The 25882-nt window shown below is 42.6% G+C and overlaps 1 protein-coding gene across 2 annotated transcripts in view; it reads right to left on the minus strand.

The window, feature by feature from the left end:
- Positions 1-1236: 1236 nt before the first annotated feature.
- LOC138665433 (oocyte zinc finger protein XlCOF7.1-like) overlaps positions 1237-25882 on the minus strand; it is a 56167-nt gene continuing 31521 nt past the window's right edge. For both annotated transcript variants that reach the window (XM_069752913.1, XM_069752914.1), the window contains 4 exons: positions 13919-14068; positions 13397-13579; positions 13208-13310; positions 1237-4672 (listed from right to left, as the gene is read on the minus strand). In XM_069752913.1, coding sequence (XP_069609014.1) covers positions 2787-4672; positions 13208-13310; positions 13397-13579; positions 13919-13996 — 2250 coding nt within the window. In that variant the 5' untranslated portion in view covers positions 13997-14068 and the 3' untranslated portion in view covers positions 1237-2786. The remainder of the gene's footprint in view (positions 4673-13207; positions 13311-13396; positions 13580-13918; positions 14069-25882) is intronic.

A 25882-nucleotide genomic window follows, 5' to 3' on the forward strand; every position in this document is an offset into this window, starting at 1 on the left:
TTATTCCGATTTTTGTGAGGAAGAATGACCAAAAGCCAGCTATTCATGAATTTCTATTGGGGGAGGCGTTTATACCGTTCCGCGTTTGGTAAAATTGATAAAGCAGTTTTATTCTTCGGGTCAGTACGATTACAGCGATACCTCATTTATATCATTTTTTTATGGTTTGGTGCTTTTATACGATAAAAACTATTTTACAGAAAAAATAATTATTTTTGCATCGCTTTATTCTCAGGACTATAACTTTTTTATTTTTTTGCTGATGATGCTGTATGGCGGCTCTTTTTTTGCGGGACAATATGACGCTTTCAGCGGTACCATGGTTATTTATATCTGTCCTTTTGATCGCGTGTTATTCCACTTTTTGTTCGGCGGTATGATAATAAAGCGTTGTTTTTTGCCTCGTTTTTTTTTTTTTTTTTTTCTTACGGTGTTTACTGAAGGGGTTAACTAGTGGGACAGTTTTATAGGTCGGGTCGTTACGGACGCGGCGATACTAAATATGTGTACTTTTATTGGTTTTTTTTTTTTATTTAGATGAAGAAATGTATTTATGGGAATAATATATTTTTTTTTTTTCATTATTTTGGAATATTTTTTTTTATTTTTTTTTACACATTTGGAAAATTTTTTTTTTACTTTTTTACTTTGTCCCAGGGGGGGACATCACAGATCAGTGATCTGACAGTTTGCACAGCACTCTGTCAGATCACTGATCTGATATGCAGTGCTGCAGCCTTCACAGTGCCTGCTCTGAGCAGGCTCTGTGAAGCCACCTCCCTCCCTGCAGGACCCGGATCCGCGGCCATCTTGGATCCGGGGCTCGAGCAGGGAGGGAGGTGAGGAGACCCTCGCAGCAACGCGATCACATCGCGTTGCTCCGGGGGGCTCAGGGAAGCCCGCAGGGAGCCCCCTCCCTGCGCGGTGCTTCCCTGCACCGCCGGCACATCGCGATCATCTTTGATCGCGGTGTGCCAGGGGTTAATGTGCCGGGGGCGGTCCGTGACCGCTCCTGGCACATAGTGCCGGATGTCAGCTGCGATAAGCAGCTGACACCCGGCCGCGATCGGCCGCGCTCCCCCCGTGAGCGCGGCCGATCGGCTATGACGTACTATCCCGTCCAGGGTCAGATAAGCCCAGGGCACCTCGACGGGATAGTACGTCTAAGGTCACAGAGGGGTTAAACTAAGCTGAGCAAAAAGATAAGAAAACAGATCAAACAGCGAGAATAAGCTATAACTTTAAACAAAATCAAGATTTTATTTTTAGACCTTATCACTCAGTCCTAACATCAAGAAATGTTGCAATTTATAAAGAACATAATCATTTTCATTACACTATACTTGAATCTAGTGAAAAATACAAAAGCAAAAAATTAATTCTAAACATTAAGTTCTTAGAAGGTTATACTCCTAGCATATCAAAGGCCCCAGAATACCCAGAAGGATAGTTGGAATAGCAAGATACATGTAACAATCCTCAATGATGAAAATCAGCAAGATGTTATATTCTTCATATAACCACAGAAAGAGATGCTAATTTCACACCAAAGATAATATTTCTCCAAAGCTGAAGCATTTTTAAGAAGTGGTTGACAGAGTGAATGTATCAAAGAGGTGTCTGGTTTAGGTGATGTAAATCCCCGAAAGTCTATACTAGTAGCACTAGTTTATGGAGTAGCTTGTTTTGAGTATATTCCGGATCCAGGATTTAGGAATGACCAGAGAGCCTGGGTGGGAAAGCTATCTCCCATAATCCTGCCCAGGCATTAAATGCTTAATAATAGGCAGCTGTGACAGCCCAGAATGAGTTTTGTGCTGCAGGGGAACAGCTGTGTTGGTTAGTGAAAGTGTTTAAAGCTGCTTGAGCTTCTATTGCATGTGTCAGATTGGGGAGACCATTACATTTACTTTGTTGCATTACCTGAAAAAAAAGACTGTTTATGTTATATCCTATTGTGCTGAAGAATGCAATTTCAGTTGAAGTGCAGAAAAACATAATGTTACCTTGTGTTTGCTAAAATTAGTGTCTACTTGTGAGCTAAAATCCCACACCTTATTAGGTGAATGAACACAATCATATATAGGATCCATCAGCAACAATCTAAACACATTGGCAGCAACTGGGGGAGTTGTCCAAGCAATGCTTGCAGCACATCTTTAGTACAGTAATTGCTTGAACAATACCACCTTAGTATTAAGAACATGAAACAAAAGACCTTTGGATCAAAGCCCTGAAGTATTCAGGCATTACTTGGGCAGCATCTTTTTATTACACGTTTATAAAACCCCAACATTATGTCTGCCTTCTCATTTAATCTTCTTTGGGATGTATAACTTTTGATACTTCCCTTAGCCTATCTTCACAATAGATGTCAGAAGTTGTCGTTTAGTAACAGCTTCTTCTACAACCAGTGGCCCTTATTTGTCAGTAAAGAACTCAACCACATACCTGGACCAATGTCACACCCCAATTCACTATTCATCCCAACAGGTCATGCTCAAGACTCTCGATATTAACTGCACTGCAAGATTATCATTTTATTCACCTTTTTATGACCTACAGTATGTGCCCAACTAGACGGCTTAGAAGAGCTGATTATACTGACAGATTCCCTTTAGGAAATGTTTTCATGACATTAAATTATGTTTTTGGTCACCAGTAGCCAAAGAAGCGAATGCACAGACCAATGCAACTAAGTAATGTTGGTAACTGACCAATGCAATAATCAAATATGCAACATAACGAGAATATCCCTACTATAGTATATAGTAACATTTTTCATCCTATGTGCTCAGAGATTTCTCTCCACTGTGAACTTTTTGGTGATGGAACAAATTACTTTTCTTCATAAATCGTGCCTTACATTCAGTACATGAGTAAGGTTTGTCTTTCGCGTGGTTTCTCTGATGTATAACAAAGCCTAATTTTCTGATAAAGCATTTCCGCCACTCAGAATTAGTCCCTGGTTTCCCTCCGGCGTGGATTCTCTCGTGAATAGTAAGATCTAAACTACTGTTAAAATATTTTCCACAGATTGCACAAGGGTATGACATCTTCTTACTTGCATGCAGCTTCATGTGGCGTATAAGATAGTTATTACTCGTAAAGATTTTTCCACACTCTATACAAGAAAATGGATTCTTCCCAGTGTGCAGCCTTTGATGTTTCAGTAGGTTTTGTACTTTAATGAATGTTTTCCCACAATTGGGACAGGAAAATGTTTCTTCTGCTGAGTGAAGTCTGCAATGGTCATCAAGTTGAGACTTGCTGGAAAACCATTTGTCACATTCTGAGCAAGCAAATGGTTTCTCAAGTCCATGAAATTTTTGATGCCGGATAAAATTTGCGCTACTGAGGAAACGTTTTCCACACTTGGCACAAAAAAACGGGCCTTTCAAAGTCTGGATTGTTTGATTCACATTGAGATTTGATGATTTTGAAAAAGACTTACCACTAAGTTCACATGAATATTTTTCTCCAGAATGAATCATCTGATGATGTCTTACGAGATAAGACTTACTAAGAAAAGTTTTATTACATTCCGTGCAAGTGTGTTTCCTTAAAATGTGGATCTTCTTGTGTGTGGAAAGTCCAGATTTAGAAAGAAAACTTTTGCCACATTCAGTGCAAAAAAATGGCTTGTCTGTGTTTCTCTTTTGACGAGCACGTCTTCTATGGACATATTTGCTACTAATTGTCTGGTCTGTATCTGTTGGTAAATATATGTCAATTTCTGATGGCTGGTCCTCTTGAAAGTGACTCACTGTAGGATGGCGAGTATGGAATGTAGGAGTGTTAATGGCTGTATTTTCAGTATAGTCGCCAATATAAGAGACTGGTTCCTCCTTAATATGAAACTGACCTTGTGCAAATTCTGTGGATGTAGAAAAGTCTGTGTCTGTGAGATTTGACACATTGCATGAGGCTGGTTCCTCCTTAATATGAAACTGACCTCGTGCAAGTTCTGTGGATATAGAAAAGTCTGTGTCTTTGAGATCTGACACATTGCATGAGACTGGTTCCTCCTTAATATGAAACTGACCTCGTGCAAGTTCTGTGGATGTAGAAAAGCCTGTGTCTGTGAGATTACATGAGACTGGTTCCTCCTTAGTATATGAACATTTATATTCTTGCATGTGATCTGTGACAATGGGATTTCCCTCATGTGAAACTGATTCTTCCTTAATGTCTACAGTGTTGTATTGTGTAGGACCCAGTATATACCGGTATAAGCCAGTGAATATAACCCCTCCTTCATTATATAACGCTGGTTGAGAAGCAAAAAATTCCTGTGTAGGAATATCAGCATCTGTGAGGATTCTTTTCTTTTTTTTCTGGGGAGGAATTGCATATGTATGGTCCAAAAATATAGGGTGGTTGTAGATGGATTTTTTTTGTCCATTGTCATTCTCATTATATAATCTCCCAGAGTTATTTGGTGTATCTTGTTTTTTGTGACATGTTGATTGACAAATCCCCTGTCCGAGACATATTGCCTCAGAAAATGATGTATTCTTGGCAAAATTGTCCTGATAGCTTATCAAATTAAGTTCACCCATTGATGGACATCTTACATCTTGGACTGCTGTATGAAAACCATGTTCATTCTTCAAACAGAGTGGTGAAGGTGGATAACATTCTCCAAGTTCATAAGTAGCCCTAGCCAAATCTGTTAAAAAGGGAAATTTGATGTATTACCACAAGTAATTATTTGTAGACTAATACTACAAACCTAGTTTTACATGAAAACATCTACAAATACATCTTCCGAAAAAATACTTATAACATCAGGGTCTGAATTCAGATTACACTAGTCTCATGGAAACTGACTGTTGGTGGTCATGGATATTGTAATAGAGACACTAATGGACCCCACTAGTTTTAAAATGTACATATATTTTTGTACTCTCAACCTTAGTAGTATAAGCATGCTAAGCAGTACACAGTTCCGGTAATAAATACTCACGCATGAAACGCCATGGCTTTCATAACTGTGTCATCCAGCAAGCAGGAAGTCTGACCATGTGGGGGCAATTAAAGTGTGTGTACAAGGTTCCAATATTTTTTTGACAACAAGAACTACACTTTAGGTCACTATTTAGAATTTTACAAATTTAGAAAAGTATGCCAAAAAATCCAGATGGAACCTGTTAATGCAAGTGTGAGCAGTACTTTAGCAAACATTATTTATGAGAAGCTTATTTTGTAAGCTTCTTTATAAGCCTTACAAGCCTGGTAGCAAACATCTCTAAAAAAAAAAAAAAAAATTGTCTGACACATAACGGTTGTCATTTTTATGACTGCATCCTAATGGCACTGAACAACAAGTGCAAGTTAAAAATATTAACTAACCAAAATGTGGAAAAATATTGAGATTATTTTGGAACGTGCCAGCAAAACTGAATTATTGAAAGAATCTACAGTGGGTAAAATAACTATTGAACGCATCACCAATTTCCTAAGTAAATATATTTCTGAAGGTGCTATTGGCATGAAATTCTCAACAGATGTCGGTAACAAATCGTCCAATCCACACAGGCAAATAAATCAAACCATAGATGTCCATAAATTATGTGTAATAATGAGAAATGACACAGGGAAAAAGTATTAAACACATGACACCAGTTGAAATCTATCAGCAATTAGAGAACAATCCTGCCAGTTAGTAAAAAATATCAGCTGGTTCAACTGATGGCCTATAAAAAGGTTTCTCATTATAAGGTGCCACACAAGAAACATCTCATGATTGGTTAGACGAGTGAGCTGTCTCAAGACCTTTGCAACCTTTTTGTTGCAAAATATACCGATGGCATTGGTTACAAAAGAATTTCTAAACTACTGAAGGTTCCAATGAGCACCATTGGGGCTATAATACAGAAGTGGAAAGAACATAATTTCACTATAAAACAGACACAACCAGGTGCTTCTCCTGAGATTTCAGACAGAGGAGTGAAAAGAAGTATCAGAAGAGTTGTCCAAGAGCAAAGGACCACCTGTGAAGAGCTTCAGAAAGACCTAGAATCAGCAGGTACAATTGTATCAAAAGAGTACTATAAGTAATGCACTCAACCTCCATGAGCTGTATGCACGCTCACCAAACAAGACTTCATTGCTGAACAAAAAGAATGGCATGTTCAAGCGCGTTTAAATTTTGTTCAAAAACATTTAGACAAGCCTATGAAATACTGGGAGAATATACTCTGGTCACATGAGACCAAAATTGAACTCTTTAGATGTCATAATACACACCATATTTGGATGGAAAAAGGCACTACATATCACCCCCCAAAACACCATACCAACAGTGAAGTTTTGAGGTAGGAACATCATGATGTGGATCTGTTTTTAGCATAACTCACTAGCAAATTTATGAAAACTTCATATAATTGAAGTAAAGATGAATGGACAAATGTATTGAGGCATTCTCGATAAAAGGCTACTGCCACCTATCAAGATTATGAAGATGAAACAAAGGTGGACATTTCATCAAGACGATGATCCTAAACACAAAGCCAATGACACTCTCAATTGGTTTCAGAGAAACAAAATAAAGCAGCTAGAATGGCCGAGCCAATCACATGACCTGAATCCAATGGAAAATTTATGGAAGAAACTAAACCTCAGAGCTCATAGAAGGAGGCCATGGAACCTTCAGGATTTGAAAAGTGTTTGTGTGGAAGAATAGGTCAAAATCATACCTGAGCAATGTACACAGCTAGCGACTAGTTTCTCCATACCAGTGTTGTGGAGTCGGTAAGCCAAACCTCCGATTCAGACTCCTCAATTTCACTGACTTCTGACTCCACACGACCCAGACTCCGACTCCACAGAACTGTCTCACTACTGAGCATGTACGTAAAGTGCAGTACAGATTTATCGCAACTAAAAGCCGAGATCCTTAGATCCGGAACACAACGGACATTTATAAGAAATTTCATAACCTTCCCAAATTCTTATGAAAAAATGTACATCCCATACTGTACTGAACCAATTTATTACACATTTTAGGAGCCGGAGTCTTTCCATTGTACACCGACTCCACAGCCCTGCTCCATACAGGAGGCTGTTGTGTGTTCCGTTCTGGAGCTCCCTCCTGTGGTTGCTAATGGTATTTTTGCGAGTTCTGCCCTTGGGCTCCCCCTGGTGGTTTCAAGTGGAACTGCTGCTCCGTTAGGTAGCTGTGGCAGCTGCCTTCACTAATCGCCTTGCCTGGGTTTGTTATTTAAACCTGCTCTGGGCTTTAGTCCATGCCTGCTGTCAATGTTCTTGGTTGGATTTGATTCTTCCCTTGGATTTCTCATATGGCCAGTCCTTGTCTGCAAAAGATAAGGTTTGCTAGTTTTGTTTGTCCATTTGCTTGGACTCTATTGCTTTGCATTTTGTCTCTTTTGTCCAGCTTGTCACTATGTCTTATTCAGGCTAGCTGGAAGCTCTGGGAAAGCAGATTTGCCCCTCCACACCGTGAGTCGGTGTGGAGTTCATTTTTGTAAACTCTGCGTGGATTTTGTAGTTTTTAATACTGACCGCACAGTATCCTTTGCTCTCTGTCTATCTAGTTTAGTTTTGGCCTCCCTTTGCTGAAATCTAATTTCATTTCTGTGTTCGTCATTTCCCTCTCCTTTCACAGTCAATATTTGTGGGGGGCTGTCTTTCCTTTTGGGGGTTTCTCTGAGGCAAGATAGCTTTCTATTTCCTTCTTTAGGGGTAGTTATATCTGAGGCTGTGACGAGGTGTCTAGGGAGTGTCAGGAACATCCCACGGCTATTTCTAGTTGTGTTGTTAGGATTAGGGACTGCGGTCAGTAGAGATACCACCTTCTCAGAGCTCGTTCCATGTTGCGTTTTAGCCACCAGGTCATTTCAGTGTGGCCTCTTAACCACCAGGTCATAACAGGAGGCTTCTTAAAGCTATTAACACGAACAAAGGCTTTTGTATGAAGTATTAAACACATTTAGTCTTGTTCAATACTTTTTCCCTGGATTGTTTCTCATTATTACACATAACTTTTATTTATGGACATCTACAGTTTGATTTCTTTATATGTGTGGGTTTGATGTTTTGTTACCAACATCTGGTGAAAATTTCATGTCAATAGCACCTTTAGAAATATATTTACTTAGGAAATTGGTGATGTGTTCAATACTTATTTCACCCGCTGTATATTACGAGACTTGTAATGTGTTATTACTATATAAAAAAAATTCCATTACTTTTGGGTACTGTCCTAAGTTGGTTCGATATTACCCAGCAGATCATGTCTTCTGAAGTATTACCACGAGTAGGTCCTGAAATCTTCTTATAAAGCATCTTAGAATTTCAGGATGCAAATGTCCCATGAGGCTTTGTGCTGAACTGTTGAAATAAAAATGTCCCCAGAACCCACATAACACTTTTTATCATCACCTACGCCAGGTAATTAAAAGGTTTATCCAGGACTGTTTTTTTCTTTATTATGGGCCTAAAACTAACCGGCAGATAATTGCTTCCTCTACCGCAAATCTCTCCTGGCACAGAGCAGTCACAGGCCACTCCTGCCGGCAATTCAGCAGCTACCAATGATGTCACTTCCACAGAGCAGTATCTTCTATTCTGCTCTGATCTGTTGCGGGGCGTGACTGCCTAACTGTAGGGGGAGCCGACTGTCAATCAAAATGATGTCGTCAGTCACGCATCATCGATAGAATCACCTGGAAGGAGTGATTGGTGACTGCTGTGAGTCGGCGCTGGGTAAAACAGGCAAGTAGTTAGCAATTAACTACCTGTTAGTTTTTAGGCCCATACTAAAAATAAAAAAAATTAGCCCTGAAAAAAACCCTTTACGTTTCTTACTATAGGCAGTACCCAGGTTATTAACTAGATAGGTTCTGTAGGTTTGTTCTTAAGTTGAACTAGTATGCAAATAGGAACAGATACTGAGTCGGCATAAAATAAATACCTCATAAGTCACCTCTGCAGCTGCCCTGTTTGGTCCTCTTCTTTCTGCAGTCGCGCACCCTATATCTCCTGCATGAGCGTCAAACATGTATTTCACTCTTGATTAAGGGCTTAATTGGATATTTATGCCTTAGTGGTCAGGTATAAATTCTGTTTGTCTGGCTTTTTCGATGCCTCTGTGTAGTAACAGTGCCCCCATATAGTGATGACTCCATTGTGTCTCCACATAGTAATAGTTTATCCTTTTATGCCTCCATAAAGTAACAGTGATTCCTCTGTGCCTCTTTTTAGTAATAGTGCCCACTCTGTAATTGTATATATTATATAGAAACACAGTGGGGGCACTATTATTTGTAAGGCCTTTGAGCCCTCATACATTAGTAATCGGACTCACCAAAAATCCACATAAAATCCGACAATAAACTTAAATTCACTTCCCCTTGCTCCCACAAAAGGAGCTGTGGCTTACTTTTCTCCCTCCCTGAAGCGAAGTGACATCTCCTCCTTGACCCCGACCTCTGGCAGACCTCAGATCTCAAGCATCCTGTGGCTTGTCAGAGGGAGCGGAGGAACAGGGAGCCAACGCCTCTCTGCTCTACCACAATTTTTTACGGCATCTGCGTTCCGTCAAGGATGATGTGAAAAAATCCTAATCGGTCACATTGGGGCTTTCATCGGACTGCACAGTGAAACGGATTTTTTTTTAAGATGCTATAAGGCTAGGTTCACATTGCGTTTAGTACAATCCGTTTAACGGATCCGTTAAACGCATGTCCAGAAATGAGCCAAAATTGGTGAAAATTTGGCTTCACATTAACGCTTGCCTTAACGCACGTGACTGCGTTTATGTCATTTTGATGACCGTTCGTGAAGCATCCGTTTGTCTGCGTTTAGGCACTGTCAATAAAGTTGTTCTCTTTTTTTTTTTTTTGCTCTTTTGTCAGCGTTGGGTGTGTATGGAAAACATTCTCCATTTTGCAAGCATTGAGTGAACTTCTGCTAGCAAGATGTTTGGGTCTGAGCTTGTTAGATTTCGCATGATGCAGTTGCGACTTCGGCGGAGAAGGCGTATTTCCCAAAGGAGATATTGGATCCATGAAGTGAATTTTTTACGGAATACACATGGTGCCTTTCACACCCTGTATGTTCAGCTTCAGGATCATTCCTTTAAATTTCAACGTTACATGACCACATGGACCCTCATGGACCACCCACCACCCTCATTAACGCAATCCAAAGTATGGTTTCATTTGGACATTTTGCTTGATTTTCGTCTGGACTTGAATGGCAGAATTAGCGCTTCCGTTAATCTTGCGTTAGCTTGAGCGGACCCGAAAACACTGCAGGCCGCGTTCGAAGGTACGTCATAAAAAAACGGAATGTTACTAATGCATGCCAATTTTGACATGCGTTACAATGCGTCATACAAATGAAAGTCTATGGGTGCGTTACAATGTCCGTTACATTGCGTTTTTACTACTTAAAAACGTGTCTGTTAGACGGACTGCCCTAGCGCAATGTGAACCCAGCCTAAGATTCGAAAAGTCATCAACTGGTACAATGACGAACCAAAAGAGTGGAAAATTCACAAGTTATGTGCTTGGTAATGTCACTTACTATTCACCTTACCCATGGACCATATAATAATACAAATTCTGTATGTGTTTCTTTTAAGGTATTGGAACAAAACGGCAATAATTCAATAATTTAGAAAATTGCTGTCATAGAGGGAGAAAGTGTTTTCCATTAATCCATGGAAAAATTATTTTTATTCAGCACCGATACAAAAAGTTTTTGTATAGTCTAAGCTTTAAAGAGGCTGGAGACAGGCCCCCATGCTAGGACCTCCACTGATCACTAGGATGAAGGTACAAACAACACTGTCCTCCCCACTGCAGACAAAGATTGAATAGTATGGCGGTGCACACGCGTTTCAGCTCCATTCACATTTACGAGACAACCAAGAGAGTAGGAACGTAACCCCCAACAATCCCTTTCATCATAAACTCACAAAAGGTCATCACAGTGAAAATCATCTAAAACATCTTGACTACATTCGCCACATATGTACCAGGAATGTGTGCACTGATCAGTCAAAACAGCAAAGGTGGCGACTGTGTTATACAGACCCCACCTGAAAGTAAATACTGCTACTGGAGCTAGCTAAATTTAACCTCTTATATGCTGCTGTCACAACTGACGCTAAAAACAAGGTGTGCGTCCTTTCTGTTGCCCACCACTCTTGATAGTTGGGCACCAAAGCATTGTCTGGTGGCTTAGGCCTTGTTTGCACACCTATTAAGCCCAGCATTCGACTGCGCTTCATAGAGTATCGATTATTATGCAATAGGCCCCAATACTACAGTTAAATCCCAAAATTAGCAGCATCTCCAAAGTGTTTAAGATGCATTTTGCATCCTATTTTCTGCATCATCTTGCTCTAACTAGTGTTTGACCTTCATCGGATGAAGTCGTTGATACACTACTCACAAAGTTTGGGATATTTGGCTTTTCAGGCAAAATTTCACCTAAAATTGCACTCTAACCTTTTCACCTTCCCTAAACTTTTTGAATGCACATGTCCAACTGTTCAGTGTTTCAGGATTTTTGGTCCAAATGGACAAGTGTGTGCAGTGCAGACTTATGAATCCACCCAACGCACACACTACGTACTGTGGGGATTTGACAGTTTCTGAGCCAGGACCGGAGGGTATGTAAGGTTATGCATACTCCCAGCCAGTGCCCATCCAGTGGGCATGGACTCACTCCATACACTTGTATAAAGAGAGACTGCAATCTCTGCAGAAGACGCCCGTGCCTGTAATTGTAAATCTCCTATGAACGCCAGAGCGTGGTCAGAGTTCATAGGACATCGTGATTTTTTTTTTGCTGCACATAGCAGGGGTGAAGTACTGTTATGTGTACCACAAGTGACTGGATGATTGTAGTAACGGGCGAATAAAACATTGTATGTATCCCAAAATGGTATTAAAAAAAATTAGTCTCCTTGGCGCAAAAAAATAAGTGCTGACCCAGCCTCAGATCACAAAAATAGATGTGCTAGGGGTCTTGGAAAATGGCAACTTTTTTTTTTTTTAACTTACAAATTTTGGATTTTTTTTCAATCACACAACCCCTTAACCACCGGAGGTGGTTTTGTTTTCATAGACACCAAACATGTCTAGGTTCTTTTATCATGGCAGACTAGAAGCTGCACTACTTTGATTGGGCGCTCATAGCAATCAGGCATTGACAAACATAGAGGTCTGCTGGAGACATCTGGTTGTCATGCCAACCCATCGGCGACCGGCGGTCATGTGACACGGGCGTCGATGGTGGAATTCCCGGCGTGGTTGCCGGAAACGCGTGTTAAATTCCACTGTCAGAATTTGATAGTGATATTTAACTACTTAACAGCTGCGAGTGGATCACGATTCCACCCGTGGCTGTTAGAGGCACATGTCAGCTGTTCAAAACTATTGCTTCTACTTAAATCCCCTACTTTCATGCTAAAATATCACTTTATCGTGAACTTTTTATGTTTTCCATAAATTTTACCCAAAAGCCAAATATTTCTAACTTTTTGTGAGTAGTATGAAAAGCGACCTGGGTATGTTTAGTGGATGAACATAGCAGTACATCACTTGATTACTTGATTCTTACTATCTATTGTTTACAGGGAATAGCGGTATGCATTTCTTATGCATTTGAATTCCAAGGGCAACTTGGTATTATTTTTCCTGATACTGGCATTTTAACCCCACCTGATGTGATATTTTATTAGTATGCGGCAAATCCTTTCATATATCAACAAGTTGCTATTTATTCCTTGTATTCTTCATCAATCATAGGTTTTCTCAGTCTTCCTGTGTGGTTTTTTATTCATACACTTTTTACAAATATAATACATAGTTATATAGTTAAAACGATGGAAAAAAGAGAAATATCCACCATGTTCAACTGAGGGATAAGAAATGTTAAAGGAAAGGGGTATATGTATAACCATAATGCATGATCCAGCATTAATAAAGGTCATTCTAGATTTTCAAACAAGTTCTACACTTAATTCTTTTTTTTAGGTATTTTATCTTGCTCATCTTGCAATGGCGTGCCTGTTTTAAACTATACAAGAATGTTTTCTATCAAGTAATGAACTAAGTGATCACACAGTGGCAACTAGTGGAAAAAGCAGACTGCAATAACATTGTAAAGTAAGCAAAGGAAAAATAAAAACCCTTCATTCAAAAAAGGCAAAATGACCTCTTCTTACTTTGTGATGTGATCATACCCTCGTACTGATCCTTGTGTCCTTCCAAATACTCGCACTCCTCCATGGAGAAATAGACAGCAACATCCTGACACCTCACAGGAACCTGACACACACATGTTGTAATTGTCATTATTTAGACACGTCTCATGGGGTGCTATGTAACGCCCCATTATTCCCAGCAGCGCTCACCTCTCCAGTCAGCATCTGAATGATCTTGTTGGTGAGGTCCAGGATCTTCTGTTCCCTGCTTCTCTCTTGTGCTGATGAGTTAGGTAGCATCTCCGTAATGGGGCTCTGCATACTTCTAAACCCTCCAAATACACAGGAATTACTTCTGGGTATCACATTCTCATTGCATATAGGTCCATAATCCTAAAAAAAAAAATAATTACCGGTACTTTCAAAAACACACAATGATCGCTGCTTTATATAAAAGGAATCTGTCAGCAGAATTTTGCTATGTAATTTGACAGCAGCACGAGGTAGGGAACGAGACCCTGGTTCCAGCGATGCATCACTTAGCTTACTGAGTGCAGCAGTTGTGATTGAGACACAGGTTTCTCTGCCGCAGATCTGGCAGAGCTGAGATGTTGAGCGCACACCACTGATTGACAGGGCGTTGCTAATTAGAGCGCTAGAACTAAAAAAAAAAGAAAGAAAAAGAGTGGTGCTTAAAAAGCAATAATAATGATAAATCCGACAAGCCCTCACCTCTCCCGTCAGCACGTAGATGATTTCCAAGGTGATGTTCAATATTCTCTCAGTAAGCTGGCTCTGGTTTTTCTCCATCTGCAGGATAGGATCTTCAGTACATAACCTGTATTACTTAGGGTCCTCTCTGAAGAAGGGCCACAAGTTGATCTAGGGATATACATCAGATATGTTAAAAGCTAGCCCTACATATGAGAGCAATAAGCATTTCCCCCCATACATACATGCCAAGGTGGGCATTCATGTGCTTTTTAAAGGGCAGAGGTGAGAAACCCAAATCTCTGACAGAGGCTTAGCCGCCTGAAAATAAAAGGATTGGCCATCTGAATTTTGACTTCACCTCCTGATATCCCCCATCATCTGTCTGAATGCCTTCTGCTTGTATAGATTTGCAGAATTATCGAATATGTATGCGCCCCTCTAATCTAACTTCAACTCTGCTGCTTGGCTAATCCACCTCTCGCCTCATTACTCCTCTGCATCTACCTTTGCCAACCCCTTCATTTGTTTCCCATTGACAAGAAAAATAAATTCAAAATATTAACAAAGTCCATAATTTGTCCTCTCCAGTCACTCTACACCACTTGGACAACTTCTTCTCATACCCCTCGCTTGGCTCCATAAAATAATAAAACCTATACTCACCTCACGTGTCAGGGCTGTTCCGGCGGTATCTGCTCTCTTTCTCCCTGGGGCTCCCCTGCGGTTGTTGTGACACGCGACACCGGCGCCCAATCAGTGCCAGCATCACTGTCCCCGCCCACTGTCGAATTGAGCATGAAGAGGAAGTCATGGGTCAGCTGCAGCCCGGACTTCCTCTTCATGTTCGATTTGTCCTAAGATATGGACAGTGATGCCAGCGCTGATTGGGTGCCAGCGTCACAACAACCACACGGGAGCCGCGGGTAGCGCAGGTGTCGGGACGGGAGTATAGGCTTTATTATTTTATGGGGGCCAAACATTTAGATCAAGAAGAGGTTGTCCTAGTAGTGAACAACCCCTTTAAGTCTGCTCAATACTAATATTAACATATGAATTATAATTATGTTATATGAATATTAATTGTATCACTTAACATTGAGAAGAATTAAGTATGCAGACATCCCCGTATATGCAGTATGAACCCCACACGGCCCCCTATAAACAGTATGAGACACCCACAGTCCCTTACATACAGTATGAGAACCTACATAGTCCCTTCATATACAGTATGAGCACCCACATAGCCCACTACATAGTGTGAGCACCCACGTAGTCTCTATACATAGTATGAGCACCCACATAACTCCTATAGAGTATGAGCCCCCCACAGCTCCCTACGTACAGTATGAGAACCCACATAGTTCCTCCACATACAGGATGAGCCCCACATAACTCACTATATAAACTATGAGCCCACACAGAGCCTCCTATATACATTATGATCCCCACAGAGCCTTCTATATACAGTATGAGACTCTACAGAGTCCCCTATGTACAGTATAAGACCCCCCCATCCTATAAACAAAATGAGCCCTCACATAGCCAACCTCCTATAAACAGTATGAGACCGCACATAGGCAGCCTCTCTATATACAGTATAAGCCCCCACACAGCCCTCTCTATATACAGTGGGAAAATAAGAACTTATTATTTGATACAGAAACCTTTGTTTGCAATTAGAGGTCAAGCGTTGCCTGTAGTTCTTGACCAAGTTTGCACACAGTGCAGCCGGGATTTTGCCCCACTCCTTCATACAGATCTTCTCCAGATCTTTCAGTCATTGAGTTTCAGCTCCTTCCAAAAATGCTTTATTGGACACTGGCTAAGTCTAGCATATTTATAAACAACTAGATGGAGGCCCGATGCTATCGCATCTGGAGGGCGGTAATGTCACGATGGGGGCAGGCATGCGGCGCTGTTGTTGCCTAATGGCATCCTGTGATAATCTAATGACTTTTGCATCAGGGGACTCGTGCTTGACGCCTATGCTTATATGTATTGTTTTTGTCTCAGCGATGCTGTTGCTCCTCAAGAGTCTCATTTGCCCTTTGTTGTCTTCGACGTTGTGCCTTTGCTGCTTTCCTTTCATTGTTATTGGCGTACTTGTTATGAGGAGCCATGTTGGCATTGATATTTGCTTTTTAAAGGGGTTTTCCCACAAACAAAAGTTAATTTTAAAAATTGTCTGTCTGATCGTGTACCGAGCATGCCACAGCTCCTGGGCAGGGGAGGAAGCAAAAGACAATACTGACATTACAGCAGGAGATCGTAGGTTGGTACCAGCAGCAGTTTCCATATTGAGACACCCATCACTTGGGTGTCCCAATACGGCGGTCGGTGAACTTCCTCCACTTGGAATTCTGGGATAGGGTGACATCTGGACAGAACAGGAAATGAAAACATTACAGGGCAATTATATAAACAGATAATAAACAAAACGCACACTCACTCGCACCCATTTCCAAGGCGCTCTGCACCAATCACCGATGCACTGACTCGCCACACAGCAGAAGCGATGTAATGACATCATCATGTCTGCTGTCTCAGTCGCACATGCTGATTGGTGGAAAAAAGGAGTCGTCAGCTCTGTCCTCCCAACAATGTATTCACCGCAATCTGCATCCTAATGATGTGGACAGCGAGCAGTGACATCAGGAAGCAGGCAGCGGCAGATAAGCGAGGGTACGGTGGAGCCCGTGGGTCACGGCTTTCAGCTCTTCGGCTGTCTCGGTCTCTTTGCCCAGATCTGGTCTAGCCTGATGTGTAGCATAAAGTAAAGTATGCTGAACAATTCTCCAATACCTGTCACATGCTACAGACATAGAAATAACGATGTCTATTACTGACAGGTAGAACAGTTTTTGCCGTGAACAATCATTTCCAACTAGGTCCTCAAAAATAATTTTAGACATTCTTAGATAGGCATTATATAGGTACAGGTTTGTTTTTTTTTACATCTGCTGCATAAGGACTACCTCCAGTTCATCTGAACATTGATTTATGGTTCTCCAATTCCAGTTTTGATGGACTTTACGAGTTTTAGCTGTTACTTCAGTAATACAGAACAAAAAAGGTCCCATTTTTTAAGGCAAAGTTGCAAGGTGGTGGTTGTGTGTATAAATTATTATATTGTACTTTTATACATGTTTAGAGTGCAATATAAATGGGAGTGTCGCCTATGCATAAGGCCTCATATTCAGCTGCGAGGAAAACGGACAAGTACAATCTGATAAAAAAAAAAAAAAAAAATCGGCTTGCCCTCAGACCAATATTAGTCTGCTCATCTGCGATTTTTTCTTCGCAGCTGAAATCGGACTGAGAAAAAAATTGCAGCATGCTACAACTGTCCTAGTATCTCAAACGAGACTCGCCAGTGCAAGTCAATGGGTCCGATTTTTACACACCGATGTCCTTTGAAAAGCCGGCAATTTATCTGCCGCATACAGTAAAATTGCAGTTTGACACGACAGAATATAATATATAGAATACCGTATATACTCGAGTATAAGCCAACCCGAGTATAAGCCGACCCCCTAATTTTGCCACAAAAAACTGGGAAAACGTATTGACTCGAGTATAAGCCTAGGGTAGGAAATGCAGCAGCTACCGGTGAATTTCAAAAATAAAAATAGATGCTCCATACTGTTCATCATGGCCCCATAAATGCTCCATAGAAAGCTGTGCCATATAGAATGCTCTGCACTGTTCATTATGGCCCCATAGATGCTCCATAGAAAGCTGTGCCATATAGAATGCTCTGCACCATTCATTATGGCCCCATAGATGCTCCACAGAAAGCTGTGCCATATTGAATGCTCTGCACCATTCATTATGGCCCCATAGATGCTCCATAGAAAGCTGTGCCACATACAATGGTCTGCACCGTTCATTATGGCCCCATAGATGCTCCACATAAAGCTGTGCCACATATAATGCTCTGCACCGTTCATTATGGCCCCATAGATGCTCCACATAAAGCTGTGCCCCACATATAATGCTCTGCACCATTCATTATGGCCCCATAGATGCTCCATATAAAGCTGTGCCACATATAATGCTCTGCACCGTTCATTATGGCCCCATAGATGCTCCATATAAAGCTGTGCCCCACATATAATGCTCTGCACCGTTCATTATTGCCCCATAGATGCTCCATATAAAGCTGTGCCCCATATATAATGCTCTGCACCGTTCATTATGGCCCCATAGATGCTCCATATAAAGCTGTGCCCCATATATAATGCTCTGCACCATTCATTATGGCCCTATAGATGCTCCACATAAAGCTGTGACCCACATATAATGCTCTGCACCGTTCATTATGGCTCCATAGATGCTCCATATAAAGCTGTGCCCCATATATAATGCTCTGCACCATTCATTATGGCCCCATAGATGCTCCACATAAAGCTGTGACCCACATATAATGCTCTGCACCGTTCATTATGGCTCCATAGAAATCTGTGGCATATAGAACGCTCTGCACCGTTCATTATTGCCCCATAGATGCTCCGTAGAAAGCTGTGCCCCATACATATTGCTCTGCACCGTTGATTATGGCCCCATAGATGCTCCATATATAATGCTGCTGCTGCAATAAAAAAAAAATCACGTACTCACCTCTCTTGCTCAGGACGCTGGCGCTATCAATATTTACCTGTTCTTCGTGCGGCTCCGTCTCCAGCACTGACACTCAGCAGAGGGCGCGCACTGACTACGTCACCGCGCCCTCTAACCTGAGCGTCACTGCTAGAGGACGATGCAGACGGAGCCGCACTGGAGCGAGGAGCAGGTAAATATCGCGCAGCGCTCTCCTCCCCGTATACTTACCTGCTCCCGGCGCGGTCCCTGCTTCTCCCGGCGCTGCATCTTCTTCCTGTATTGAGCGGTCACAGTTACAGCTCATTTACAGCAATGAATATGTGGCTCCACCCCTATGGGAGGTGGAGCCACATATTCATTGCTGTAATGAGCGGTACCATGTGACCACTCAGTACAGGATGAAGCTGCAGCGCCGGGAGAAGCAGGGACCGTCCCGGGAGTAGGTAAGTATAACTAGACAGCCCCCACTCCCCCTCCCCTGCCGACCCCCGGGTATGACTCGAGTATAAGCCGAGAGGGGGACTTTCAGCCCAAAAAAATGGGCTGAAAATCTCGGCTTATACTCGAGTATATACGGTAACTATATACACACAGAATAGATACATATAAAGATGTCAGTGACATACGGTATATAATTAGTACAATGCTTGTGTAGCTGACCGTACATATACGTTTTTCCTTACTAAATTATTTTGTGAAAAAAATGGCGCAGGATCCCCTGACACTTTATTAACCAGCAGAGGGAAAGTGGAAAGCTTGAGGCAGATGTTTATAGACTGTGAAGGGGGTAATACCCTTTGATCTTTCCAGGCTATTAATATCAGTTCACAGCTGTATACTTAGCCTTTCCTTGTTATTAAAATGGGGAACCCCCCCCAAAAAATGACGTAGGGTGCCCCCATATTTAATAACCAGCAAAGGCTAGGCAGATAGCTGCGAGCTGATATTAATAGCCTAGGAAAGGGCCATGGCCCCCTCCCAGACTAAAAATATCAGCTCTCAGCCGCACCAGAAATGACGCATCTTATATTATCATAAGATGCGCCAAATCTGGCACTTAGACCTGATGCGGTGGCAAGTGGGGTGATAGTTGGGGGTTGATGTCACCTCTGTATTGTCAGGTGACATCAGAGGTTAGTTGGTGAGTGGTGTCAATAAAGTGACCTCATTAAAAACCCCATAGTGATATTGTATAAAACAAAACAACACACACCCAGAATAAAGTCCTTTCATTGAAAGAAAGACACTGACTCCTTTAATGAATCTAAATTAAACCATACTCACGTCATTGCTCAGTCCACTGAGGCCAATGTCCCCTGTAACAGAATTAAAAGAAGAAACAATATTCCTCACCTGTCAGCCGAGAAGATAATAATTCATTTGTCCTGCGACGGGTCTTGCTTTGCTACATCTAGATGGCAGGTTGCATTGTTGCATGATGCGACTATACAGTCTGCCATCCAGCAGAGACACTGAGCTGTGCATGCTTGCTCAGTGTCTTGTGTTGAACTCCTTTCACCTCACTAACGTCACTGCGAGCATTAGAAAGTTCTCACACTCACGGTGCGGTCAGAAAGGTCATGGGAGTTCATAGGCAATTAACTCAGTTCAATTTACTGACGTCAGAGCGAGCACCGTTAGAACCTTTCCCATGGCACTTGCACTGACGTCAGTGAATTCAACCGAGTTCATTATAGTAGAAGGAAGATAGGTTGGCACTCCGTGTTGCAAGTTGTGGTGCTTGTGGAGAGTCAATGCAAAGAAACTCACAGGAGTTTTCTGACTGCACTGCGAGCGTGAGAACTTTCTCACGCTTGTGGTGACGTCAGTGAGATGATAGGAGTTCACCACGAGGCACTGAGCCGAGCAAGCACGCGTAACTCAGTGTCTCCGCTGGATGGCAGGCAGTATAGTCACATCATGCAACAATGCAGCCTGCCATCTAGATGTAGCAGAGCTAGACCCGTCGCAGGACAAATGGATTATCTTCTCGAAGGACAGGTGAGGAATATTGTTATTATTTTAATTCTGTTACAGGGGACATTGGCTTCAGTGGACTGGGCAATGACGTAAGTATGGTTTCATTTCGTTAAAGGAGTCTGTATCATTCTTTCAATTAAAAGACTTAAAAATTGTACTGCACCAGAGTTATCAGTGTTTTGCATCAATGTGTCCAATATTCCCATCAGTGAGTCCTCAATGTATGGTCCGTGTGCTTGTTTTTATCATGAGTATACAGTCTGTTTTCGTCATCAGTGTTTTTCACGTATGGATAAATACGGTAGATTACAAAGCCTCTTCTATCCATTACAATGTTAATCACAGACTGCACACTACTGCCACCCGTGTACTGTACCGTGTTTTTTCACGGACCTTTAGTCTTGAATTGGTACTTTTCATCCAAGATATCAGAAAAAAAAAACACATGGGAATAGCACCATAGAATATAATGAGTATGGGTTGTATCCGTGAAGAAAACGGATAGAGCATGTAGTGCAAATATAGACATGTAAATGAGGAATTATGTAGAGATGAACCCACAAACAGAAGAAAAAGGTAGGGCACTCCATAGTTACGAAATCCTTGGTTGTAACAGTTCATACATTACTTGTTTGTTTATAGACCAACTGAACCCCATATAGTTGCATGCTATACCCATAGGCTCCCAGGTTTAAGAAAAGTATGCCACACTGGAAACTTCCATGATTAGAGAAGAATGCTTTCCAATACAGTGGGGAAAAAGGTGAGGTGCGGAAAACAACCCGAAGATATAATTAGTGTTCACTATGATGGAAGTCTGCTGACTCAGGAGGATTTTAGCTGACTTTGTGGCTGTCACTTTTATAAGGTACTGTGGATGATACTGTTAGTAGAGTACTGTGGTTGGTACTGCTAATGGGCTGTGGCTGTTTACTGCTAGTGGAATACTGTTAGTAGGGTACTGTGACTGGTACTGCTAGTGGGGAACTGTAACTAGTACTGCTAGTGGGGAACTACAGCTAGTAAAGCTAGTGGGGTACTGTAACTAGTACTGTTAGTGGGGTACTGTAGCTAGTACTGCTGCTAATGGGGTACTGTACCTAGTACAGTTAGTTTGATACTGTGGCTAGAACTGCCAGTGAGGTACTGTGGCTGGCACTCCTAAACAGCCTGTGGCAGGTACTGCTAGTAAAGTACTGTTAGTAGGGTACTGTGGTTGTTAATGCTAGTGGGGTACTGTGGCTAGTACCGATAGTGGGGTACTGTGGCAGGTACTGCTAGTGGGGTGCTGTGGCTGGCAGTGCTAGTGGGGTACAGTGGCTGTAACTGCTAGTGGGGTACTGTAACTAGTACTGCTAGTGGGGTACTGTGGCTAGTACGGATAGTGGGGTACTGTAACTAGTACTGATAGTGGGGTACTGTGTCTAGTACTGATAGTGGGGTACTGTAACTAGTACTGATAGTGGGGTACTGTAACTAGTACTGATAGTGGGGTACTGTAACTAGTACTGATAGTGGGGTACTGTAACTAGTACTGATAGTTGGGTACTGTGGCTAGTAGTGATAGTGGGGTACTGTAACTAGTACTGCTAGTGGGGTACTGTGGCTGGTACTGATAGTGGGGTACTGTAGCTAGTACTGATAGTGGGGTACTGTAGCTAGTACTGATAGTGGGGTACTGTAACTAGTACTGCTAGTGGGGTACTGTAACTAGTACTGCTAGTGGGGTACTGTGGCTGGTACTGATAGTGGGGTACTGTAGCTAGTACTGATAGTGGGGTACTGTGGCTAGTACTGATAGTGGGGTACTGTAACAAGTACTGATAGTGGGGTACTGTAGCTAGTACTGATAGTGGGGTACTGTAGCTAGTACTGATAGTGGGGTACTGTAACTAGTACTGATAGTGGGGTACTGTAACTAGTACTGCTAGTGGGGTACTGTGGCTAGTACTGCTAGTGGGGTACTGTGGCTAGTACTGATAGTGGGGTACTGTAACTAGTACTGATAGTGGGGTACTGTGGCTAGTACTGATAGTGGGGTACTGTAACTAGTACTGATAGTGGGGTACTGTAACTAGTACTGCTAGTGGGGTACTGTAACTAGTACTGCTAGTGGGGTACTGTAACTAGTACTGCTAGTGGGGTACTGTAACTAGTACTGCTAGTGGGGTACTGTAACTAGTACTGCTAGTGGGGTACTGTGGCTAGTACTGATAGTGGGGTACTGTAACTAGTACTGATAGTTGGGTACTGTGGCTAGTACTGATAGTGGGGTACTGTAACTAGTACTGATAGTGGGGTACTGTAACTAGTACTGCTAGTGGGGTACTGTAGCTAGTACTGATAGTGGGGTACTGTGGCTAGTACTGATAGTGGGGTACTGTAACTAGCACTGATAGTGGGGTACTGTGGCTAGTACTGATAGTGGGGTACTGTAACTAGTACTGATAGTGGGGTACTGTAACTACTACTGATAGTGGGGTACGGTGGCTAGTACTGATCTGATAGTGGGGTACTGTAGCTAGTACTGATAGTGGGGTACTGTGGCTAGTACTGATAGTGGGCTACTGTGGCTAGTACTGATCTGATAGTGGGGTACTGTGGCTAGTACTGATAGTGGGGTACTGTAACTAGTACTGATAGTGGGGTACTGTGGCTAGTACTGATAGTGGGGTACTGTAACTAGTACTGATAGTGGGGTACTGTGGCTAGTACTGATAGTGGGGTACTGTGGCTGGTACTGATAGTGGGGTACTGTAACTAGTACTGCTAGTGGCGTACTGTAGCTAGTACTGATAGTGGGGTACTGTGGCTGGTACTGATAGTGGGGTACTGTAACTAGTACTGCTAGTGGGGTACTGTGGCTGGTACTGATAGTGGGGTACTGTAGCTAGTACTGATAGTGGGGTACTGTGGCTAGTACTGATAGTGGGGTACTGTAACTAGTACTGATAGTGGGGTACTGTAGCTAGTACTGATAGTGGGGTACTGTGGCTGGTACTGATAGTGGGGTACTGTAACTAGTACTGCTAGTGGGGTACTGTGGCTGGTACTGATAGTGGGGTACTGTAGCTAGTACTGATAGTGGGGTACTGTGGCTAGTACTGATAGTGGGGTACTGTGGCTAGTACTGATAGTGGGGTACTGTGGCTAGTACTGATAGTGGGGTACTGTAACTAGTACTGATAGTGGGGTACTGTGGCTAGTACTGATAGTGGGGTACTGTAACTAGTACTGATAGTGGGGTACTGTGGCTAGTACTGATAGTGGGGTACTGTGGCTGGTACTGATAGTGGGGTACTGTGGCTGGTACTGATAGTGGGGTACTGTAACTAGTACTGCTAGTGGCGTACTGTAGCTAGTACTGATAGTGGGGTACTGTGGCTGGTACTGATAGTGGGGTACTGTAACTAGTACTGCTAGTGGGGTACTGTGGCTGGTACTGATAGTGGGGTACTGTAGCTAGTACTGATAGTGGGGTACTGTGGCTAGTACTGATAGTGGGGTACTGTAACTAGTACTGATAGTGGGGTACTGTAGCTAGTACTGATAGTGGGGTACTGTGGCTGGTACTGATAGTGGGGTACTGTAAGTAGTACTGCTAGTGGGGTACTGTGGCTGGTACTGATAGTGGGGTACTGTAGCTAGTACTGATAGTGGGGTACTGTGGCTGGTACTGATAGTGGGGTACTGTAACTAGTACTGCTAGTGGGGTACTGTGGCTGGTACTGATAGTGGGGTACTGTAACTAGTACTGCTAGTGGGGTACTGTGGCTGGTACTGATAGTGGGGTACTGTAGCTAGTACTGATAGTGGGGTACTGTAGCTAGTACTGATAGTGGGGTACTGTAACTAGTACTGCTAGTGGGGTACTGTAACTAGTACTGCTAGTGGGGTACTGTGGCTGGTACTGATAGTGGGGTACTGTAGCTAGTACTGATAGTGGGGTACTGTGGCTAGTACTGATAGTGGGGTAGTGTAACAAGTACTGATAGTGGGGTACTGTAGCTAGTACTGATAGTGGGGTACTGTAACTAGTACTGATAGTGGGGTACTGTAACTAGTACTGATAGTGGGGTACTGTGGCTAGTACTGCTAGTGGGGTACTGTGGCTAGTACTGATAGTGGGGTACTGTGGCTAGTACTGATAGTGGGGTACTGTAACTAGTACTGATAGTGGGGTACTGTGGCTAGTACTGATAGTGGGGTACTGTAACTAGTACTGATAGTGGGGTACTGTAACTAGTACTGCTAGTGGGGTACTGTAACTAGTACTGCTAGTGGGGTACTGTAACTAGTACTGCTAGTGGGGTACTGTAACTAGTACTGCTAGTGGGGTACTGTGGCTAGTACTGATAGTGGGGTACTGTAACTAGTACTGATAGTTGGGTACTGTGGCTAGTACTGATAGTGGGGTACTGTAACTAGTACTGATAGTGGGGTACTGTAACTAGTACTGCTAGTGGGGTACTGTAGCTAGTACTGATAGTGGGGTACTGTTGCTAGTACTGATAGTGGGGTACTGTAACTAGTACTGATAGTGGGGTACTGTGGCTAGTACTGATAGTGGGGTACTGTAACTACTACTGATAGTGGGGTACGGTGGCTAGTACTGATCTGATAGTGGGGTACTGTAGCTAGTACTGATAGTGGGGTACTGTTGCTAGTACTGATAGTGGGGTACTGTAACTAGTACTGATAGTGGGGTACTGTGGCTAGTACTGATAGTGGGGTACTGTAACTACTACTGATAGTGGGGTACGGTGGCTAGTACTGATCTGATAGTGGGGTACTGTAGCTAGTACTGATAGTGGGGTACTGTGGCTAGTACTGATAGTGGGCTACTGTGGCTAGTACTGATCTGATAGTGGGGTACTGTGGCTAGTACTGATAGTGGGGTACTGTAACTAGTACTGATAGTGGGGTACTGTGGCTAGTACTGATAGTGGGGTACTGTAACTAGTACTGATAGTGGGGTACTGTAACTAGTACTGATAGTGGGGTACTGTGGCTAGTACTGATAGTGGGGTACTGTAACTAGTACTGATAGTGGGGTACTGTGGCTAGTACTGATAGTGGGGTACTGTAACTAGTACTGATAGTGGGGTACTGTAACTAGTACTGATAGTGGGGTACTGTGGCTAGTACTGATAGTGGGGTACTGTAACTAGTACTGATAGTGGGGTACTGTAACTAGTACTGATAGTGGGGTACTGTGGCTAGTACTGATAGTGGGGTACTGTAACTAGTACTGATAGTGGGGTACTGTGGCTAGTACTGATAGTGGGGTACTGTGGCTGGTACTGATAGTGGGGTACTGTAACTAGTACTGCTAGTGGCGTACTGTAGCTAGTACTGATAGTGGGGTACTGTGGCTGGTACTGATAGTGGGGTACTGTA

The sequence above is a fragment of the Ranitomeya imitator genome, chromosome 2 (assembly GCF_032444005.1).
Source record: "Ranitomeya imitator isolate aRanImi1 chromosome 2, aRanImi1.pri, whole genome shotgun sequence".
In the NCBI taxonomy this organism is placed as follows: domain Eukaryota; kingdom Metazoa; phylum Chordata; class Amphibia; order Anura; family Dendrobatidae; genus Ranitomeya; species Ranitomeya imitator.